Source organism: Hevea brasiliensis, chromosome 3, assembly GCF_030052815.1.
Source record: "Hevea brasiliensis isolate MT/VB/25A 57/8 chromosome 3, ASM3005281v1, whole genome shotgun sequence".
In the NCBI taxonomy this organism is placed as follows: Eukaryota; Viridiplantae; Streptophyta; class Magnoliopsida; order Malpighiales; family Euphorbiaceae; genus Hevea; species Hevea brasiliensis.
The window spans coordinates 6,472,633-6,488,845 of record NC_079495.1 but is presented as its reverse complement, the minus strand read 5'-3'; the positions used below and the strand labels follow the sequence as shown (position 1 = coordinate 6,488,845).

Sequence of the window (16,213 nt, the reverse complement as noted above, 5' to 3'; positions counted from 1 at the left end):
TTACTGCTTTATGTTTATGGATTTATTGTGTTGTGGATCAGGGGTACATTTGTAACTTAATTGAAACTGGCTGTTTTGTTCGATTTCTTGGTCGCTTGACTGGTTTCTCCCCTCGAAGCAAGGTAATTTTTTTTTAAATTTTTTATCATTAATAATTATGTTCTAACATTTTGAGCAAGAAATGATAAATTTAGTAGATCATATTTTAAAGAACCATTCCTATTGGTTCAAACTTTTTGGTGAAGCTCCAATAATAAGTTTTATATCTCTAATGGTGTGAACCAAATGTTGTGTATTGCAATAAATGAATAAATGCACAAACACAAAACAAGCAAACAATGCACTGCTTATATGTTGGACTTGTTAATGCCAGAAGGTCTATGTAGTTTAAAGCTGGAAACTTAATGGGACAGAACAATGTTATACTGTTTGCAAAAAGGAGATATTTGGCTTATTCCAATCTGTCTAATTGTCATTTTGCAGGCAATGGATGACCAAAGAGCTCAGCTTGCAGAAGCCTTTTATCTTGGACAATCCATTCGTAGCAACATAATTGATGTCAGTAAACTAGCTGAGACTAAAGTTTCCTAAACTATGCCTTTTTGAGCTTTTAGTGATTATTTTATTACTATCATTTCCAGGTAAATAGTGAAAAAAATAGAATAACAGTGTCTCTGAAGCAATCAGGCTGTTCATCTACAGATGCATCCTTTCTTCAAGGATATTTTCAACTAGAGGAGAAGGTAAAGTTAGTGTGCTGTATTTGCTTAATTATTTTTTATACTATATCTTTATGCAATTTTAAGGCTGAAATGTCATTTTCTTTATTGATTCTGTTGATCTTTGATTATCACATAAAAATATAACATGCCCCTTGTTTCCATCTTCTGCCTTACTGTCTAAGTTATACTGATCTCCTACTTCTCTTTTTTTCTATTATCATCTTTGCCAGATTGCTGAGCTACAATATTCAGACTCCAAAGGGCCTGATTTAAAGTGGGTTGAAGGATTTAAAATTGGCAGTGTCATTGAGACAAAAGTTCAGGAGTCTAAGGAAGTTGGAATTGTCGTCAGCTTTGATAACTATAATGATGTCCTTGGTTTTATTACACTTTATCAATGTAATACTTTTTTTGGTATATTTTATTGACTTTTGGAATTGCCTTTCGACTGCTAATATCTATGCGTTATGATTGCTACAGTAGGCGGAACAAAAGTGGAAATAGGCTCTACTGTTCAAGCCGCGGTTCTTGATGTTGCCAAGACTGAACACCTTGTTGATTTATCTCTAAAGCCAGAGTTTCTTGATAAATCGAGGGTTAAGAGTTCTAACAGCCAGACTAACAAAAAGGTTAATCCTTGAATCTTGTCTTTCACTTGTTTTATTTCTGTGTATTGGCTTTCTGATAAGATAAGAGCCAAAAAAAAGAAGTGAAAGAGAAAAAATGAAGAAGAATAGAAGGAAGTTTTAAAGATTGATATTGTGGCCTTCTCTGTTTGGTGAGAAGTAGGCTCAGGAAATTGACTTTCCTGGAAGCAGGTGAAACATATTTGTTAATTATTCACAAGTACAGTCAGGGTTTAAAATTTCATTTTGACCACTCAACTTCCTTTATTCTAAGTAACTTTCTGAGGAGGTCATAAGTTTAACTTTCTGAGTGTATGTAGGATAAAATTACTTAAAAAAAGTATTCAAATACTATCCTAAAATAAATGTGTACTAAGAAAGTAAAAGCATTATTGTATGTTCCTGTACTACCCAGAAAACAGGTGATACAAACAAAAATTTTTTAACACTTCCTAGGAAAAAGCATGTGAAAAAGGAGAACAATTTATTCGTCAGCAATAAATAAATATTTTGTAAGCTATGCACATCCTATGTTCTTAGCACTTCAATTATCAATTTGCCATTGTGGCTGGTTTATGTGTTGTTTCCTCCCTGCCAAATGTAAATTCTGGGAATATTTTCTTCTTTTTTGGTGCTTCTATTGTTTGGGCCTAATTTACACCATTCTTGATCCCAGAAACGGAAAAGAGAAGTGTCTAAGAGCTTGGAGGTACACCAGACAGTAAATGCTGTTGTGGAGATTGTGAAAGAAAACTACTTGGTAAGTATTTCCTTTCTGGTAATAGATTGCTGCAAATGATTCATACATATCTTCATACTGATCTGCTCTGCTGAAAGCAGGTTCTTTCAATTCCTGAGCATAACTATGCTATAGGATATGCATCGGTATCAGACTACAACATACAGAAGCTCCCACAGAAACAATTTTTTAATGGACAGAGGTGGATGTGTTTTAGATGATTAATCTTTTACAATTATTATCTCTAATTCCTTTACTCGTTTTTCCCCCTTATTTGTTGTATAGACGTGTGAATTGGTAAATTATGCTAAACTGTACAGATACAAAATACTTCTTTCCAGCTTGACTAAAATTAGTTGCTAAGTGGGGTTCAACACTATGTTGGCTTTGGTGAGAGATATACAGGGGTGGACAATGGAGAGGAAGAAAATCTTTTAACCCTGCTGTTTGAGAGTTTCTTTTAAAGAGTGAAGAAACCTGTTTGAGAGTTTCTTTTAAAGAGCAAAGAAAAATGGAAGATACTCCATTTACTTTCATTCCGTCAGGATACATTTTCTTATAATTTGGGGAGAGATGGATAAGGGTTGAGGGGATGGGTGGTTTATAATTTTTTTTTTTCAATTGCAATTCCAAAGACAACGTTACTTTTGTCTCTTGGTACTTTAATAGCTTTACCCATTCCTATCCCTTCTTTAGCCTTCATTGCTTAACTAAATGAGTGGAAGGTTTTGACCCTCTTTATCCTTCTTTTTTTCTTCACCCTCTAGCGAAGCAATCAGATGGTAACTGCCTTAACTTCCATTTGTTCCCATCCAACAGACTGTAAAACATGCTCATTTTCTGTGAGATTTCTCTACCTATTTGTCTTTACCTCAACTTTTGCTAGTTTATATTGAAATTTTGTTATGTATGCTATTGCTTTATGTAGCTTAATATCTGTTCATTATTCCGATCGAGGTATCACTGTTCAGTCCAACTTATAATGATTTGCTTTGTGCAGTGTGATTGCAACTGTTATGGCACTCCCAAGCCCTTCAACTGCAGGGAGGTTGCTTTTGCTTCTGAAATCAATTAGTGACCCAACTGAGACATCCAGTTCAAAGAAGGCAAAAAAGAAGTCTAGCTATAATGTGGGATCCCTCGTTCAAGCAGAGGTAGTGAACTTCGGTATTTACTGAATGCTTTCTTTACATATTTGTGAACAAATTGTTACAGCATTGCATAATGAAAGTTTTAATTCTTTTTTATATGCCTGATCAGGTTTATTAGTATTATGTATTTATTTACTTTTTGTACTGACAAATTGTACTACTTTTGTTGTTATTTCATGTTATTGCTTTTCAGATTACTGAAAAAAAGCCTCTTGAAATGAGATTGAAATTTGGTATTGGTTTCCGTGGGAGGATTCATATAACTGAGGTGAATTCTTTAAATAAGTTGATTTGGATATTGTTATTTGTGCTTTTATGTGAACAACCTTCATTTGCTTGTTGGTTTGATGGTTTTTTTATTGTTGGGTTGGATTTAATTTCTATTAATCGAACGACAGGTCAATGATGATTCTATTTTGGATGATCCATTTGCTAACTTCAGAATCGGTCAAACAGTTACTGCAAGGATTGTTGCTAAAGCTAGTAAAGGAGATAATAAAAAAATGAAGCTCTGGGAGCTATCTATTAAACCAAAAATTCTTACAGGTAGAATATTAATATGGTGGAACTTTCTTTGCTTTCTAATTTGAACTTAAGCAAACCAAATTTATATTACTTGTTTTTGAAATCCCTTCACATGTCTAAACATGGTTCAAAATTGTTGGTGTTTTCGGTTATTGGTCATTTTTGCCTCAAGGGCGTAATTTCCTTTGACTTGTGGTCCACACATCATTCCTAGTCCCTGGTACAAGTGTACAACACTTTCTTGAGTTGCATGCTATCGGGCTTTCAGTCATAATTTTCTTAACCTGCATCGGTGTTCCAAAGTAATTGAGAAGTTATACATGAACAACCATTTTAACTTGTTGCTCTAAGTTACCCCTCCTTTAGTTTCCCATGGATTTCAAGTTGGTGCTTGGGTTCTCTCATTGATGGGAAAATAATGTGTCATGTTGAAATCTTTTGTGTTTCGCTTGTGTAAACCCCCTCCACCTGGCCCAACCCCAGGGGATTTTTTTTTTTTTTGCATGATTTTCCTTACCATATCTGCGTTTGTAGAATTTATCACTTGTTGTTGCTCTTGCATGCATGTATAATTGATTTTGAAAAGTAAACATGTTTCTTTGTAGCTGGAATCCCAAGTGAACAGATAAGTAATTTCACCATATTTCTAACCAGGAACAAGACCCAAATATATATATATATATATAAACATTTTAACTATCCTTTCTTCATCTTTGATTCAATGCAATCTGAAGAGGCCAATTCTACCCGTCAGAGAAAAATAGACAGCTGCCACCACATCCAAGGCATGGATTTAAATCGCAATCGTAGCTGTGTTTGCGGGTAGCGGAAACAGGCCGTAATGGTAACTGTCTATCGCTACGCATATTTTTTTTTATAAAAAATATGCAAAGTTTATGGAATGAATAGATATTTAAAGATGTAAGTAAAACTAAGATACACAACTAAAAAAAAGCATAAATATATCGAATAAAAATACTAAATCCATCATTTTTAGATATCATTGTCATTAATCAATTTAAAACTAAAATAACTATGTGGATGGCATTTTTTTATAAACGGGACCAGACCGCCTGGTCGGACCAGTTTAACCAGAAACCAAAGCTTGGTCCGGTTCGGTTCACTTACAAATTCTAATTTCAATAGAACCGGTTGGGTAATTGGTGAACCGGTTGACCGACTGGGTATGGTCCAGTTTTCCAGCACTTCAGTTAAAAAAAATATGAGGTGTGGGCGCTGGGTATCGAACCCAAAACCTAAGGATTGCCTTTTGTGATCAAAGACCATCTCTTCTATGCCATTAATGAGCATTGTTTAGCATGTATATATAAAATAATCAACTTAATTGCTATATAATTATTTCTTTCATTAATTTAAATTATATTTTATTGATTTAAAATAATTAATAACTATTATAAGCTTAATTAAGATCTAAATTATTTTTAAAAAATTTTTACATAGTAAAATTTAGCTAAATTTATTTTAATAAATATTTATAAAATATATAAAACTACTAACTATTATAAAATACTATTATTAATAATTTTATAATATTTATTTAATAGTATATTGGTATCTCGGTTCAACCCCGATTGAATCTTAAATACTTAACCCTTTACCTTCACCGGTTCAATGACCTGGCTGGGTTTGAAAACATTGGTAGATAGTAAAGAACTATCCTTATTATCACAAAAATGAGTGTTCAGAAGGTTCTTGATTATCTTGATTTTGATTCTAAGAGTTCTAATAATTAGCTTGATGATGTTGATACTAGAAATATCTATGCAACTTTCTTTGATGTTATTTTCCAATTACTTATATATTGTATTAAAAGTCATTCCGAAATAGTTCAAAATTAGAAAAAAAAAAAAAAAGACAACATATAGATTGGGCAAACTAATGCTTCATATTATAAATATTATAAACAACCTAACATAAACCATAATTTTCTTATACAAATAAGCAAAAACACCAAAAACAAAAACAAATAACTCACCCTTAGAAAAATATCGACGTATAAGTGTGATTAATTGCTCTCCTTCACCTCAAATAAGCCTTCATTAATTGATGATCTTAGCTCAAGAAATGAAGGTGAAAGATGGAAAGTTGAGAGAAATAGAAGAGGGAACTTAGAAATTAGAAAGAAATAAGTTGTCTGCCTCTTTGCTCTTGATAAACTTGGAGAAATTGTTAAGCATATCACCTAGTAATTCATTTTTAATAAGAGTATATATAAGTGATTGAGCTGCTTATCAAAATGATTAGCAAATTCAATGTTATAACTCAACTATTTATATTTTGCTCTTTCACTATATATATTTTCAATGTGGGATTTCCCAATAGCTCCAAAATAAAAAGCATTCCACGTGAGTAATGGCCATTATTCATGTCACACCTGCATATAACGGTAATGGTAGCCTTCAAAACCTGTATTTAACGACTGTTATGTTATGTAATGGCCATTATTTAAAACCATGTTTGGAGCTCCTTTAAAAAATCTATAATGTAATTGTTCCTGTTCTAAATGCATTTTTTTTTTAGTTCTATCTCCAAGTCCAAGGACTAGATTTCTATTGCATGTTTCAATATCATACCAAAGCCTGTCAAGGCTCTCTCTCTCTCTCTCTCTCTCTCTCTCTCTCTCTCTCTCTCCCCCCTCATATTTTTCAGTGATATCAGAATGCCCCTGAATACTGCGGCCATCCATTTATGCTATCACATGAAATCACTGAAAATTTGTTGACAATAATCAGAATTTTGATCCCTTTTGGTGCATGGTACAGGGGAGTAGGTTTACTTGGATAACTTTTTTGGATGTGTATATATGTACATATGAGCTACAATTAATAATATAACTAAATAGATGATTTTTGTAGTTTGAGGTGCATTAATATTAAAGAAACAACTTAAAAATCTGGTAGTATCATTGGTGTTCCAGTGAGCAAACAGATCACCTTTGGGAACATGCGATCAGAATCGTGGTTCCATTTTGGGCGAACACTGGGCTTGCCCATCTATATGATTTGTGTTTGATGAAACTAATCTATTAATACAAGATTCTACTCATTGATGTATTCTTAAGGCTTGCTCATGTATGTGATTTGGCAAACCTTTTCTTCTTAACTTACCAGAATTTTTTTTTCATGGTTTTACTTCTTTGTGATAGATAATGTACCTGTGAAATATGGTTTACTTGTTTACTATGGCCACTAAGTCTTATTTTCCTTTGGGTTTTTGAAATCCTATACTATGCAGATTTCTGTGAGTCGGGCGATAAAATGTCCAAGTGTGAATTTTCATCTGGACAATGTGTCGCTGGTTATGTGTATAAAGTGGACGATGAATGGGCCTGGTTAACTATATCTCGACATGTAAATGCACAGCTTTTTGTACTTGACAGTGCACATGAACCGAGTGAACTTCAAGAATTCCAGAAACGGTTTTTTGTGGGAAAAGCTGTTAGAGGCCATGTTCTAAGTCACAAAAAAGATAATACATTGTTACGTCTGGTGCTGCATCCACTATGTGCTTTATCTAGTAGACATGTTGATGGCAAAGTTCTAAACATGGATGATGCACAAAATGGTGTTCAACATTTCAATGTTACTTCTCATATTCAAGAAGGAGATATTGTAGGTGGCAGAATTTCCAAAATACTTCCCAATGTTGGTGGATTACTTGTGCAGATTGGTCCCCACTTACATGGTAGAGTTCATTTTACTGAACTTCAGGACACATGGGTGCCTGACCCATTGTCTGGATATCATGAAGGCAAATTTGTCAAATGCAAGGTCTTGGAGATCAGTCAATCTGTCAGGGGCACTGTTCACATTGATCTGTCACTATGTTTCTCTTTAGATGGCATGCTTAGTCAGAATTCGGCTGAGCTCTCAAAGAATGCGTATGTCTTAAAATCTCTGATCATTTTTGTGTCCTTTTCATATTTAAATTATCAGGATTAACCCATTTGGCATGTCCTTACTGATGAAACTTGCTGTTGCATTTATGGGTACAAATGATTTTGTGAAATCGCGAAGTTGGTCACTGTATTCATTTATGCAAAGAAAGCTGGTTTGCAAAATAAAAAAGGCATTGTTTTATAAAAAATTACTGCTGAAATTGTGTTGATAACAGTTTTATTGCATCTGGGATTCTAGGTTCTGTATTTGCTATGATGAAATGTTGAATTTAACTAAGGTCAGGACTATCATGTAATGAGCTTGATGTTGATTGGAACTGAAGCTTTATGATGTATAATGAATATGTAGGTGACACTCCATAATATTTCACAGTTTGTCATCTTCTACTTTTGGGTAAAGGCCATCTCTCAAGCTTGTAGCTCATGGTTAAGTCCTTCAGTTTTTAACAGTGAATGCTTTTGACTGCAGCATTAAATCATTTGAGGTCTTAATTATTGAACAAAATATTCTATTTATAAACTACTAAGATTTTTCTATCATTAATAAATAATATGTTTAATTCCACTTTGTCACTTACATTTGGAATTATTAGGGCTCAATGTGTGGGCTTCCTGATTTTATTTTTTTATAATTTTTTTTAAGGAGAGAAAATAAAAACTCCGTCATTGAATTGCTGTGATATGATTTCTAGGGATGCTCTAACAAAGCGTGTGGAAAAGATTGAGGATCTTCACCCTGATACAGTTGTACAGGTACTAGACAATTTTTTTTCTCCATATTTTCTAATAGGGGTGATTTTATGACTTAGATCTTCATATAAATTGGAGTTCTTTTAATCTCATTAACACCATTTGCTGTTAATCTGAATATGTTAGAGTAAGGACCTGTTCTTCACCAATTATAATTTCCAGAAAAGAAAAAAAGAAATAGAATGGAGAAGAAGAGAAGGAATTTTGATTAATCAGGAAAAACAATCTCAATACAAGAATATGTTTTCCTCTAGCAGAGTCTCTCTGCCCACCGAGCTTACAAAAGCTGGTAATTCAGTATTACAATTCCACACCTCTTTATTCTACTATTAACCTATATATAGAGTTCCCTCCCTTTACAAATTTGTTAACCACTCCAGCTGTATTTCCTAAATATTCGCCCCATTCTGTTGAGCAGCCACTGTCCACCTATTTTCTTGATCCTTGAGTCTTTTAGAATACACCTTCCATTCCCTTTTTGCTCTATCTCTTCCTTCAGCCAGCATCTGGTGCGTATCATTGCCACCTGCTACTGAAACAGCCTTGTCCTCAAGGCTGAAATCTGGAAATTGGCCGTGAAAATCACTAACATCAATCCAAGTGGCTTCCTCGATAGGATGTCCTTGCCAACGAACCAATACTTGGTGAACTGTAGTGCCATTTTGAACAAAGTCCCTATGAGCCAAAATAGTTTCAGGAAGAGTAGGAATAGGTTCATCAACAGCCAGTGTAGCAGGGAGGTCTGTTACTACAGGATGATCTCCCATTACTCGTTTCAATTGAGATACATGAAAAATAGGATGAATTCTAGCAGTAGCAGGTAGTTGTAAACGGTAAGCAACAGGCCCAATGCGAGCTGTAATACGAAAAGGCCCATAAAATCTTGCAGCAAGTTTTGGACTGATGCAAGAATGCACTGTTTGCTGCCTATAAGGCCGTAATTTCAAGAAAACGGTTTCGCCTACATGAAACTCAAGATCACGACGTTTTTTATTAGCGTGCTACACCATCATAACTTGTACTTGCTGTAAATTGTATCTCAATTGCCTAAGTATCTCATCTCTATCCATCAAAGCATGAGAAATAGCTTCCACCCTTGTTTCTCCTGGCAAATACTGAATGAGTGAGGGAGGAGGTTTACCATATACAATCTGAAAGGGAGTGAGCTTTGCAGCCCTTGAAAACTAGTATTATACCAATACTCAGCCCAATGAAGCCATTTAACCCAACCTTTGGGTTGTTCAGAAGCAAAACACCGAACATATTGTTCCACACTCCGATTTAAGACTTCAGTCTGACCATCAGTCTGCGGATGATAGGCAGAACTCATTCGTAACTGGGTACCCATCAATCTGAAAATTTCAGTCCAAAAATTACTAACAAACACCGGATCGCAATCACTGACAATAGAATGAGGAACACCATGGAGCTTGATGATTTCTTGAACAAAAAGATTAGTAACAGTAGCAGCTGTAAAAGGATGCCGCAGAGGGAGGAAGTGGCCGTATTTAGAAAGTCGATCAACCACAACTAATATACAGTCCACGCCTTGAGATTTTGGCAATCCAGTAATAAAATCCAAAGAGATATCTGCCTAGATATTTGTTGGAATAGGAAGAGGATGTAAGAGGCCAGCAGGAGAGAGAGTCTCATACTTGTGTTGTTGACAAATAAGACAAGAAGCAACAAATTGTTGGACTGATTTCATCATCCCACGCCAGTATAACCCTGTAGCCAACCTTCTATATGTTCGGAATGTCCCAAAATGACCTCCAATAGGGGTGGAATGAAACTCTGAAATAAGACGGTGCACCCAAGAAGAGGTTGATGGAATGACCAAATGGCCTCTATAAATAAAGGCTGCTGGATGAGAGAATATGAGGGCCTAGAATGAGCATCATGTCGTAAAGCTGCAATAATGGGTTGTAGGTCTAGATCTTGTTGTACGGCATGAGATACAACATCTAAATTGAGCCAGTGAGGTTGACTTATAGTAGCTAATTGCATATTATCAAAATCACCTCGACGAGATAAAGCATCAGCAACAGAATTCAATTTGCTAGGTTTATAATGCACCTCAAATTGAAACCCCAATAACTTAGAAACCCAACATTGTTGGGCAGGGGTGATAATGTGCTGCTCCAAGATATGTTTCAAGATTCGTTGGTCTGTTTTAACAATAAATTTCTGGCCTAACAAATAGGGTCTCCAATGCCGAATAGCCAACACTAGGGCCATTAATTCCTTCTCATAAGCCGAATTAGATAAAGTGTGGGAAGAAAGAGCACGAATAAAATAGGCAACAGGGTGACCGCCCTGCATAAGAACGGCCCCAATACCGTTACACGATGCATCACATTCGATTTCAAATTGTTGTTGAAAATTGGGCATCACCAAAACTGGAGCAGAGACAATGGCTATCTTGAGCTTCTCAAAAGCAATGTGAGCTTGAGAATTCCATTGAAAGTGATGTTGAGCTGCTTTAGTAGTCAATGAAGTAAGGGGTTGAGCAATTTCGCCATACCCATTAATAAACCGACGGTAATAGCCTGTAAGACCAAGAAAACCTCGAACACCTCGAACTGATATAGGAATGGGCCATTGAAGTATAACAGAAATCTTTTTAGGATCCATTGCGACACCCTTGGGAGAAATGATATGCCCTAAATATTCAATGGTACGATGGCCCATTGCACATTTCTTTTTATTGACATGAAACTAGTGTTGTTGTAGGGTCTGAAGAACTATGTCCAAATGATGCAAATGATCTAACCATGTTTTACTGTAAATAAGAATATCATAAAAAAAAACCAGCACAAAGTGTCTCAAAAACGGGCGAAATATATCATTCATAGTGGCTTGAAAGGCGGCAGGGGCATTGGTTAATCCGAATGGCATAACAAGGAACTCGTAGTGGCCAGAATGCGTTCGAAAAGCCGTTTTGGGAATGTCCTCAGTCTTGACCCGAATCTGATGGTAGCCTGAATGCAGGTCAATTTTGGAAAAATAAGTTGCCCCATGTAATTCATCAAGCAACTCCTGAATCACCGGAATAGGGTACTTATCAGGAACCGTGGCTTTGTTCAATTTGCGATAGTCTACACAAAACCTCCAACTCCCATCTTTTTTCAGAACAAGTAAGACCGGACTAGAAAACGGGCTAGTGCTGGGGCGTATAATACCGACTGCTAACATTTCTGAAATCAATCGTTCTATCTCATCCTTCTGATAGTGGCCATAACGGTAAGGTTTGACTGAAATTGGACCAACCCCAGCTTGTAATGGAATACCATGGTCAGTTACCTGAGAAGGTGGTAAAGTACTAGATTCAGTAAACACAAAAGAATACCTGGCCAATAATGCATTAAGTTGATCAGTTTGAGAAGAGGAGAGAAATCGAAAAAATTCCTTAGATGTAGGCATCAAAGAAGAGCAATTTAAAAGCAAAATACCGTATTCAACATCTGCCATTTTAATAAGAGAATGGAGTGAAACGGGGGAGTGGATCAGAGACGGATCCCCAGTGAGAGTAATTTCGCATCCTCCCTGTGAAAATTTCATAGACATTTTCTGCCAATTAACACAAACATCACCTAACGTTTCCAACCAAGAAATACCCAAAATGATGTCGACGCCTCCCAAAGGAAATATATAGCAGTCAGTGGAGATAGAAAAATCACTTAGAATAATAGAGAGAGCCTTACAAAGCCCAGAAGAAGTTTCACAATGCCCATCCCCCAATCGCACCACAAAAGGAGAAGTCAACCGAGTTTGCAACTGTAAAGTGGTAACTAATTTTTCAGAAACAAAATAGTGGCTAGCGTCACTATCCACCATTACAATGACTAGAGTATTAGCTACCGTGCCCTGTAATTTCATAGTCCGAGGATGACTGATGCCTCCCACCGAAAACAAAGGAAGGTCCATTCGAGTGAAATGGGACTCAATTACCGTTGGATAATCGGATAAAGAAGCAGAAATGTCAACAGAGTCCAGATCCCCAATACTTGATAGGTCATCATCTTCGCCAGCAATTAACAAACGCAAGGACTTGTTAGGGCATTGGTGCAATGGAGAATATGGAAGCTTACAGCGAAAACAGAGGCCCTTAGCACGAAGATCTTGAAGTTCCTGATTGGAATATTGGCGATAGTTTCTGCCCTTGAGACTCTATGGTGGTGTTAAGTGTAAGAGACGATGGTGAAGAAGAAGTGGAAGGTCGGAGACTAGACCCAGGGGGCTTATCCACAGGTGTGGGCTTATGGACCGAAGAAAAAGATTGGGTAGGAGTAAAATGGGCTTGATATTTTGCACCTGAGCTCAAGAATGACTTAGAGCCATATCCAAAAGAATTAGCCATCTTCCCCAAAGGAGAGGAAGTACGTCGAGGTTCTGAAAATGCCGACGAGATTTGGAGAGTATGCTCAACCTCTCGAGCAAGAGTCATGGTGTGTGATAGATCTGTAGTTTCATGACTGCGTAATTGAGCCCGGATGTCGTCACGAAGACCATTCAAAAAATAACCCAAATAATGGGGATCTGTAAAGTGAGGGACCTGCACCGCTCTGGCCACAAAATCATCAATGTATGCATCGACGGAACCAGTCTGTTTGACCGCGGCCATCCGTTCATAAGGACTGGTAATACCATCAGACCCATAACGATTCAATAGCTCCATTGAAAATTGCTCCCATGTCAGTGTTGGAAGTCGTTGACGAAGCCAGCGAAGCCAATGAACAGTATTGCCATCCATGCATATAACGGCCAAATGGATCTTGTGCTCTGATCGAGTACCATTTAACTCAAAGAATTGTTCAGCCCTAGTGAGCCAACCCAAAGGATCAGTACCATCAAAAAGTGGAAGTTCAATACGACGACCTGCAAGAAGAGTTTGATCCAAATTTTGGAATTCTTTTGGGCAACATATAGAACCATCACTAGAAGACGCAGGCGCAGATGGCAAGGGAATTGAGTTGGGGGAAGGAGTAACCTCACTTTCAGGTAGCACAGTTTTTCCCCTCGCAATAGTGCTTAATAGATCCTCAATAGCAGCAAATTTGGAATGAAAAAGCTCATGATCAGTGTGAAGTTTAGCGAATCCGTCTTCGAGAGTGGAAACGGTCCTCTCTAACGTATCAAATCTGGTGTCCATTCGTGTATTGGGCATTCGAACGGCAGGTCTGACCAATTTGTTAGAGTAAGGACCCGTTCTTCACCAATTATAATTTCCACAAAAGAAAAAAAGAAATAGAATGGAGAAGAAGAGAAGGAATTTTGATTAATTAGGAAAAACAATCTCAATACAAGAATATGTTTTCCTCCAGCAGAATCTCTCTGCCCACCGAGCTTACAAAAGCTGGTAATTCAGTATTACAATTCCATGCCTCTTTATTCTACTATTAACCTATATATAGAGTTCCCTCCCTTTACAAATTTGTTAACCACTCCAGCTGTATTTCCTAAATATTTGCCCCATTCTGTTGAGCAGCCACTGTCCACCTATTTTCTTGATCCTTGAGTCTTCTAGAATACACCTTCCATTCCCTTTTTGCTCTACCTTTTCCTTCAGCCAGCATCTGGTGCGTATCAGAATAATTGCAAATTGATAAAATTGGAGAATTTCCTTTTATTTTAAAGGAATATGCCATTGTTCTTCATCTTTTGATTTTTTTTTTTTTTGAATTTCATCTTTTGAATATTATTTGCTTCATTTGTGTTGCAGTTTGCATTAAGGGCACTTTGTTCAGATGTAAAATCAAACTTACGAGCTATAATGTGCCTTATCTTAAAAAATCCACCTTTTATAAACTTAGGAGCTATAATGTGCCTCATCTTAAAAAGTCCACCTTTTAATCTCAGGTATGCTAATATTGTCAACAAAAGTGAATACTTTTTTAAAGATGAGGCACGTAATGGCATGCTAGTACGCACATCCATATATTAACGACTTTCTTTGTGTGTCATATGTCAGCATGTCCAATCTGCAATAGCATGATATGAGGCAACTAACGACATCATATTATATACTTGCATGATTTATGCCTTTTTGCCAATATGTCTCACTCAGGGAGAGCTCCACAAGCATGTGCATTATGTCAACTGAGCAAAAACACCAGGAACATTTTTTTTAGTGAATCTGAACCAGGTTGCCTAGGTAGAAGATGACACCATCATCATGATACTTTGTGCATGCATTTCTTTATTCTAGCCTTACCTTTTCCCTGAAGTATCCCTTTATCATGATAGTGGATTTTGCCTCCTGCTTACTCATTTTGGATTTCTTATTCCATGAACTAAGCATTCTGATCCATACCTTGTAATGGTAAATATAGTTGTTGCTTTTTATTGATTGCTGGCAATGGTTTATTTCGGGGATATCGTTTACCTCTTGTTTTTTGTCTGACAGGGTTATGTTAAGAATGTGACATCAAAAGGGTGTTTCATTATGCTTTCAAGGAAGATTGATGCCAAAATTCTCATCTCAAACTTATCGGATGAGTATATTGACAATCCTGAAAAAGAATTCCCTATAGGGAAACTTGTAATTGGCAGGTTGGTGTTCCTTTGTCCTTCTTCCTATCTCAAAAATGATGATATTTATGGTTCGTTGCACTTAGAAACTTTATTCCAGGGTATTATCTGTGGAGCCTTTGTCCAAGCGAGTTGAAGTTACCTTGAAGAAATTGAGTGCAAGCAGTGCCGCAGAATCTGAAACTAATAATTTGAGTTCTCTACATGTTGGAGACATAATTTCCGGCCGGATTAAACGGGTGGAATCATATGGTCTGTTTATCACAATTGACCACACAAACTTGGTAAAGAACAAATTATTTATGAATAACTGACCTTATGTTGCCAAATAAATAGGTTTAAATTAAGTACTATTTCTCTGTTGCCTAAGGCACTAGTGACCAATATTCAGTGGACCCTATCTAAATGTTCTTGTATATTTTGGTGCTTTTTTTTTTCTAACCTTAAATTGCCATTTACGAATTCTGACTTTGCGTGCTCTCTCTGTCTCTCTCTCTGCCTAGGTTGGATTATGTCATGTGTCAGAGCTTCCAGATGGTTGTGTTGACAATATTGAAACTAAATATGGAGTGGGGGAGATGGTTACTGCAAGGATTTTGAAGGTAGGAATTTTTGCAATTTTGGAAACATTATTTAATATATTATTGAAACTATATGTGCCATCATATCGGGTTTGTTTCTCCATAAGTAGGTTGGCAATAACCTCAATTTTTATAAATTTAATCAGTTTTTTTTGGTGATCTGCTCTTTCCCTTTAGCACATTGTGTGGGCTAAATATGGAACAGAATTTCTGTGCTTATTTTCATCTCTTTATCAATATCATTTTTTAGGTGGATGAGGAAAGACGTCGAATCTCTCTTGGCATGAAAAATTTGGATCTTGGAAATGATATTAACATTCTGCATTTAAAAGCAGAATCTGATGATACCATTAGTGAAAATGGTACTATTGATGACAGTGGTTCTAAACCACATGCGAGCAGTTCAGTTGGGATCCAAGATATGGATATTGAATCTGAAAATGAAGAATGTCCAGTTCTTGCACAAGCAGAATCAAGGGCTTACATTCCTCCACTTGATGTCACCCTTGATGACATGGAGCACTCTGATGTGGATGATGTGATTGACAAAAATAAAGAACATACTGGTGAGGCAAAGATCGTAGGTGAGAAGAAGAGAAGGGAAAAGAAGGCAAAGGAAGAGAGGTTATTTTACATATCATGCTTGAGTTCTCTTCTCCCCTGCCCCCT

The 16,213-nt window shown here is 36.5% G+C and overlaps 1 protein-coding gene across 1 annotated transcript in view; it reads left to right on the top strand.

The window, feature by feature from the left end:
* Positions 1–16,213, top strand: part of LOC110655113 (rRNA biogenesis protein RRP5) — a 44,715-nt gene that overhangs the window by 26,538 nt on the left and 1,964 nt on the right. The window contains exons 19-34 of the mRNA XM_021811296.2: positions 42–122; positions 484–558; positions 642–743; positions 953–1,121; positions 1,203–1,351; positions 2,025–2,108; positions 2,189–2,289; positions 3,088–3,241; positions 3,432–3,506; positions 3,637–3,784; positions 7,019–7,664; positions 8,375–8,435; positions 14,839–14,984; positions 15,064–15,247; positions 15,467–15,565; positions 15,795–16,168. Of these exons, the coding sequence (XP_021666988.2) occupies positions 42–122; positions 484–558; positions 642–743; positions 953–1,121; positions 1,203–1,351; positions 2,025–2,108; positions 2,189–2,289; positions 3,088–3,241; positions 3,432–3,506; positions 3,637–3,784; positions 7,019–7,664; positions 8,375–8,435; positions 14,839–14,984; positions 15,064–15,247; positions 15,467–15,565; positions 15,795–16,168 (2,648 nt within the window). The remainder of the gene's footprint in view (positions 1–41; positions 123–483; positions 559–641; positions 744–952; positions 1,122–1,202; positions 1,352–2,024; positions 2,109–2,188; positions 2,290–3,087; positions 3,242–3,431; positions 3,507–3,636; positions 3,785–7,018; positions 7,665–8,374; positions 8,436–14,838; positions 14,985–15,063; positions 15,248–15,466; positions 15,566–15,794; positions 16,169–16,213) is intronic.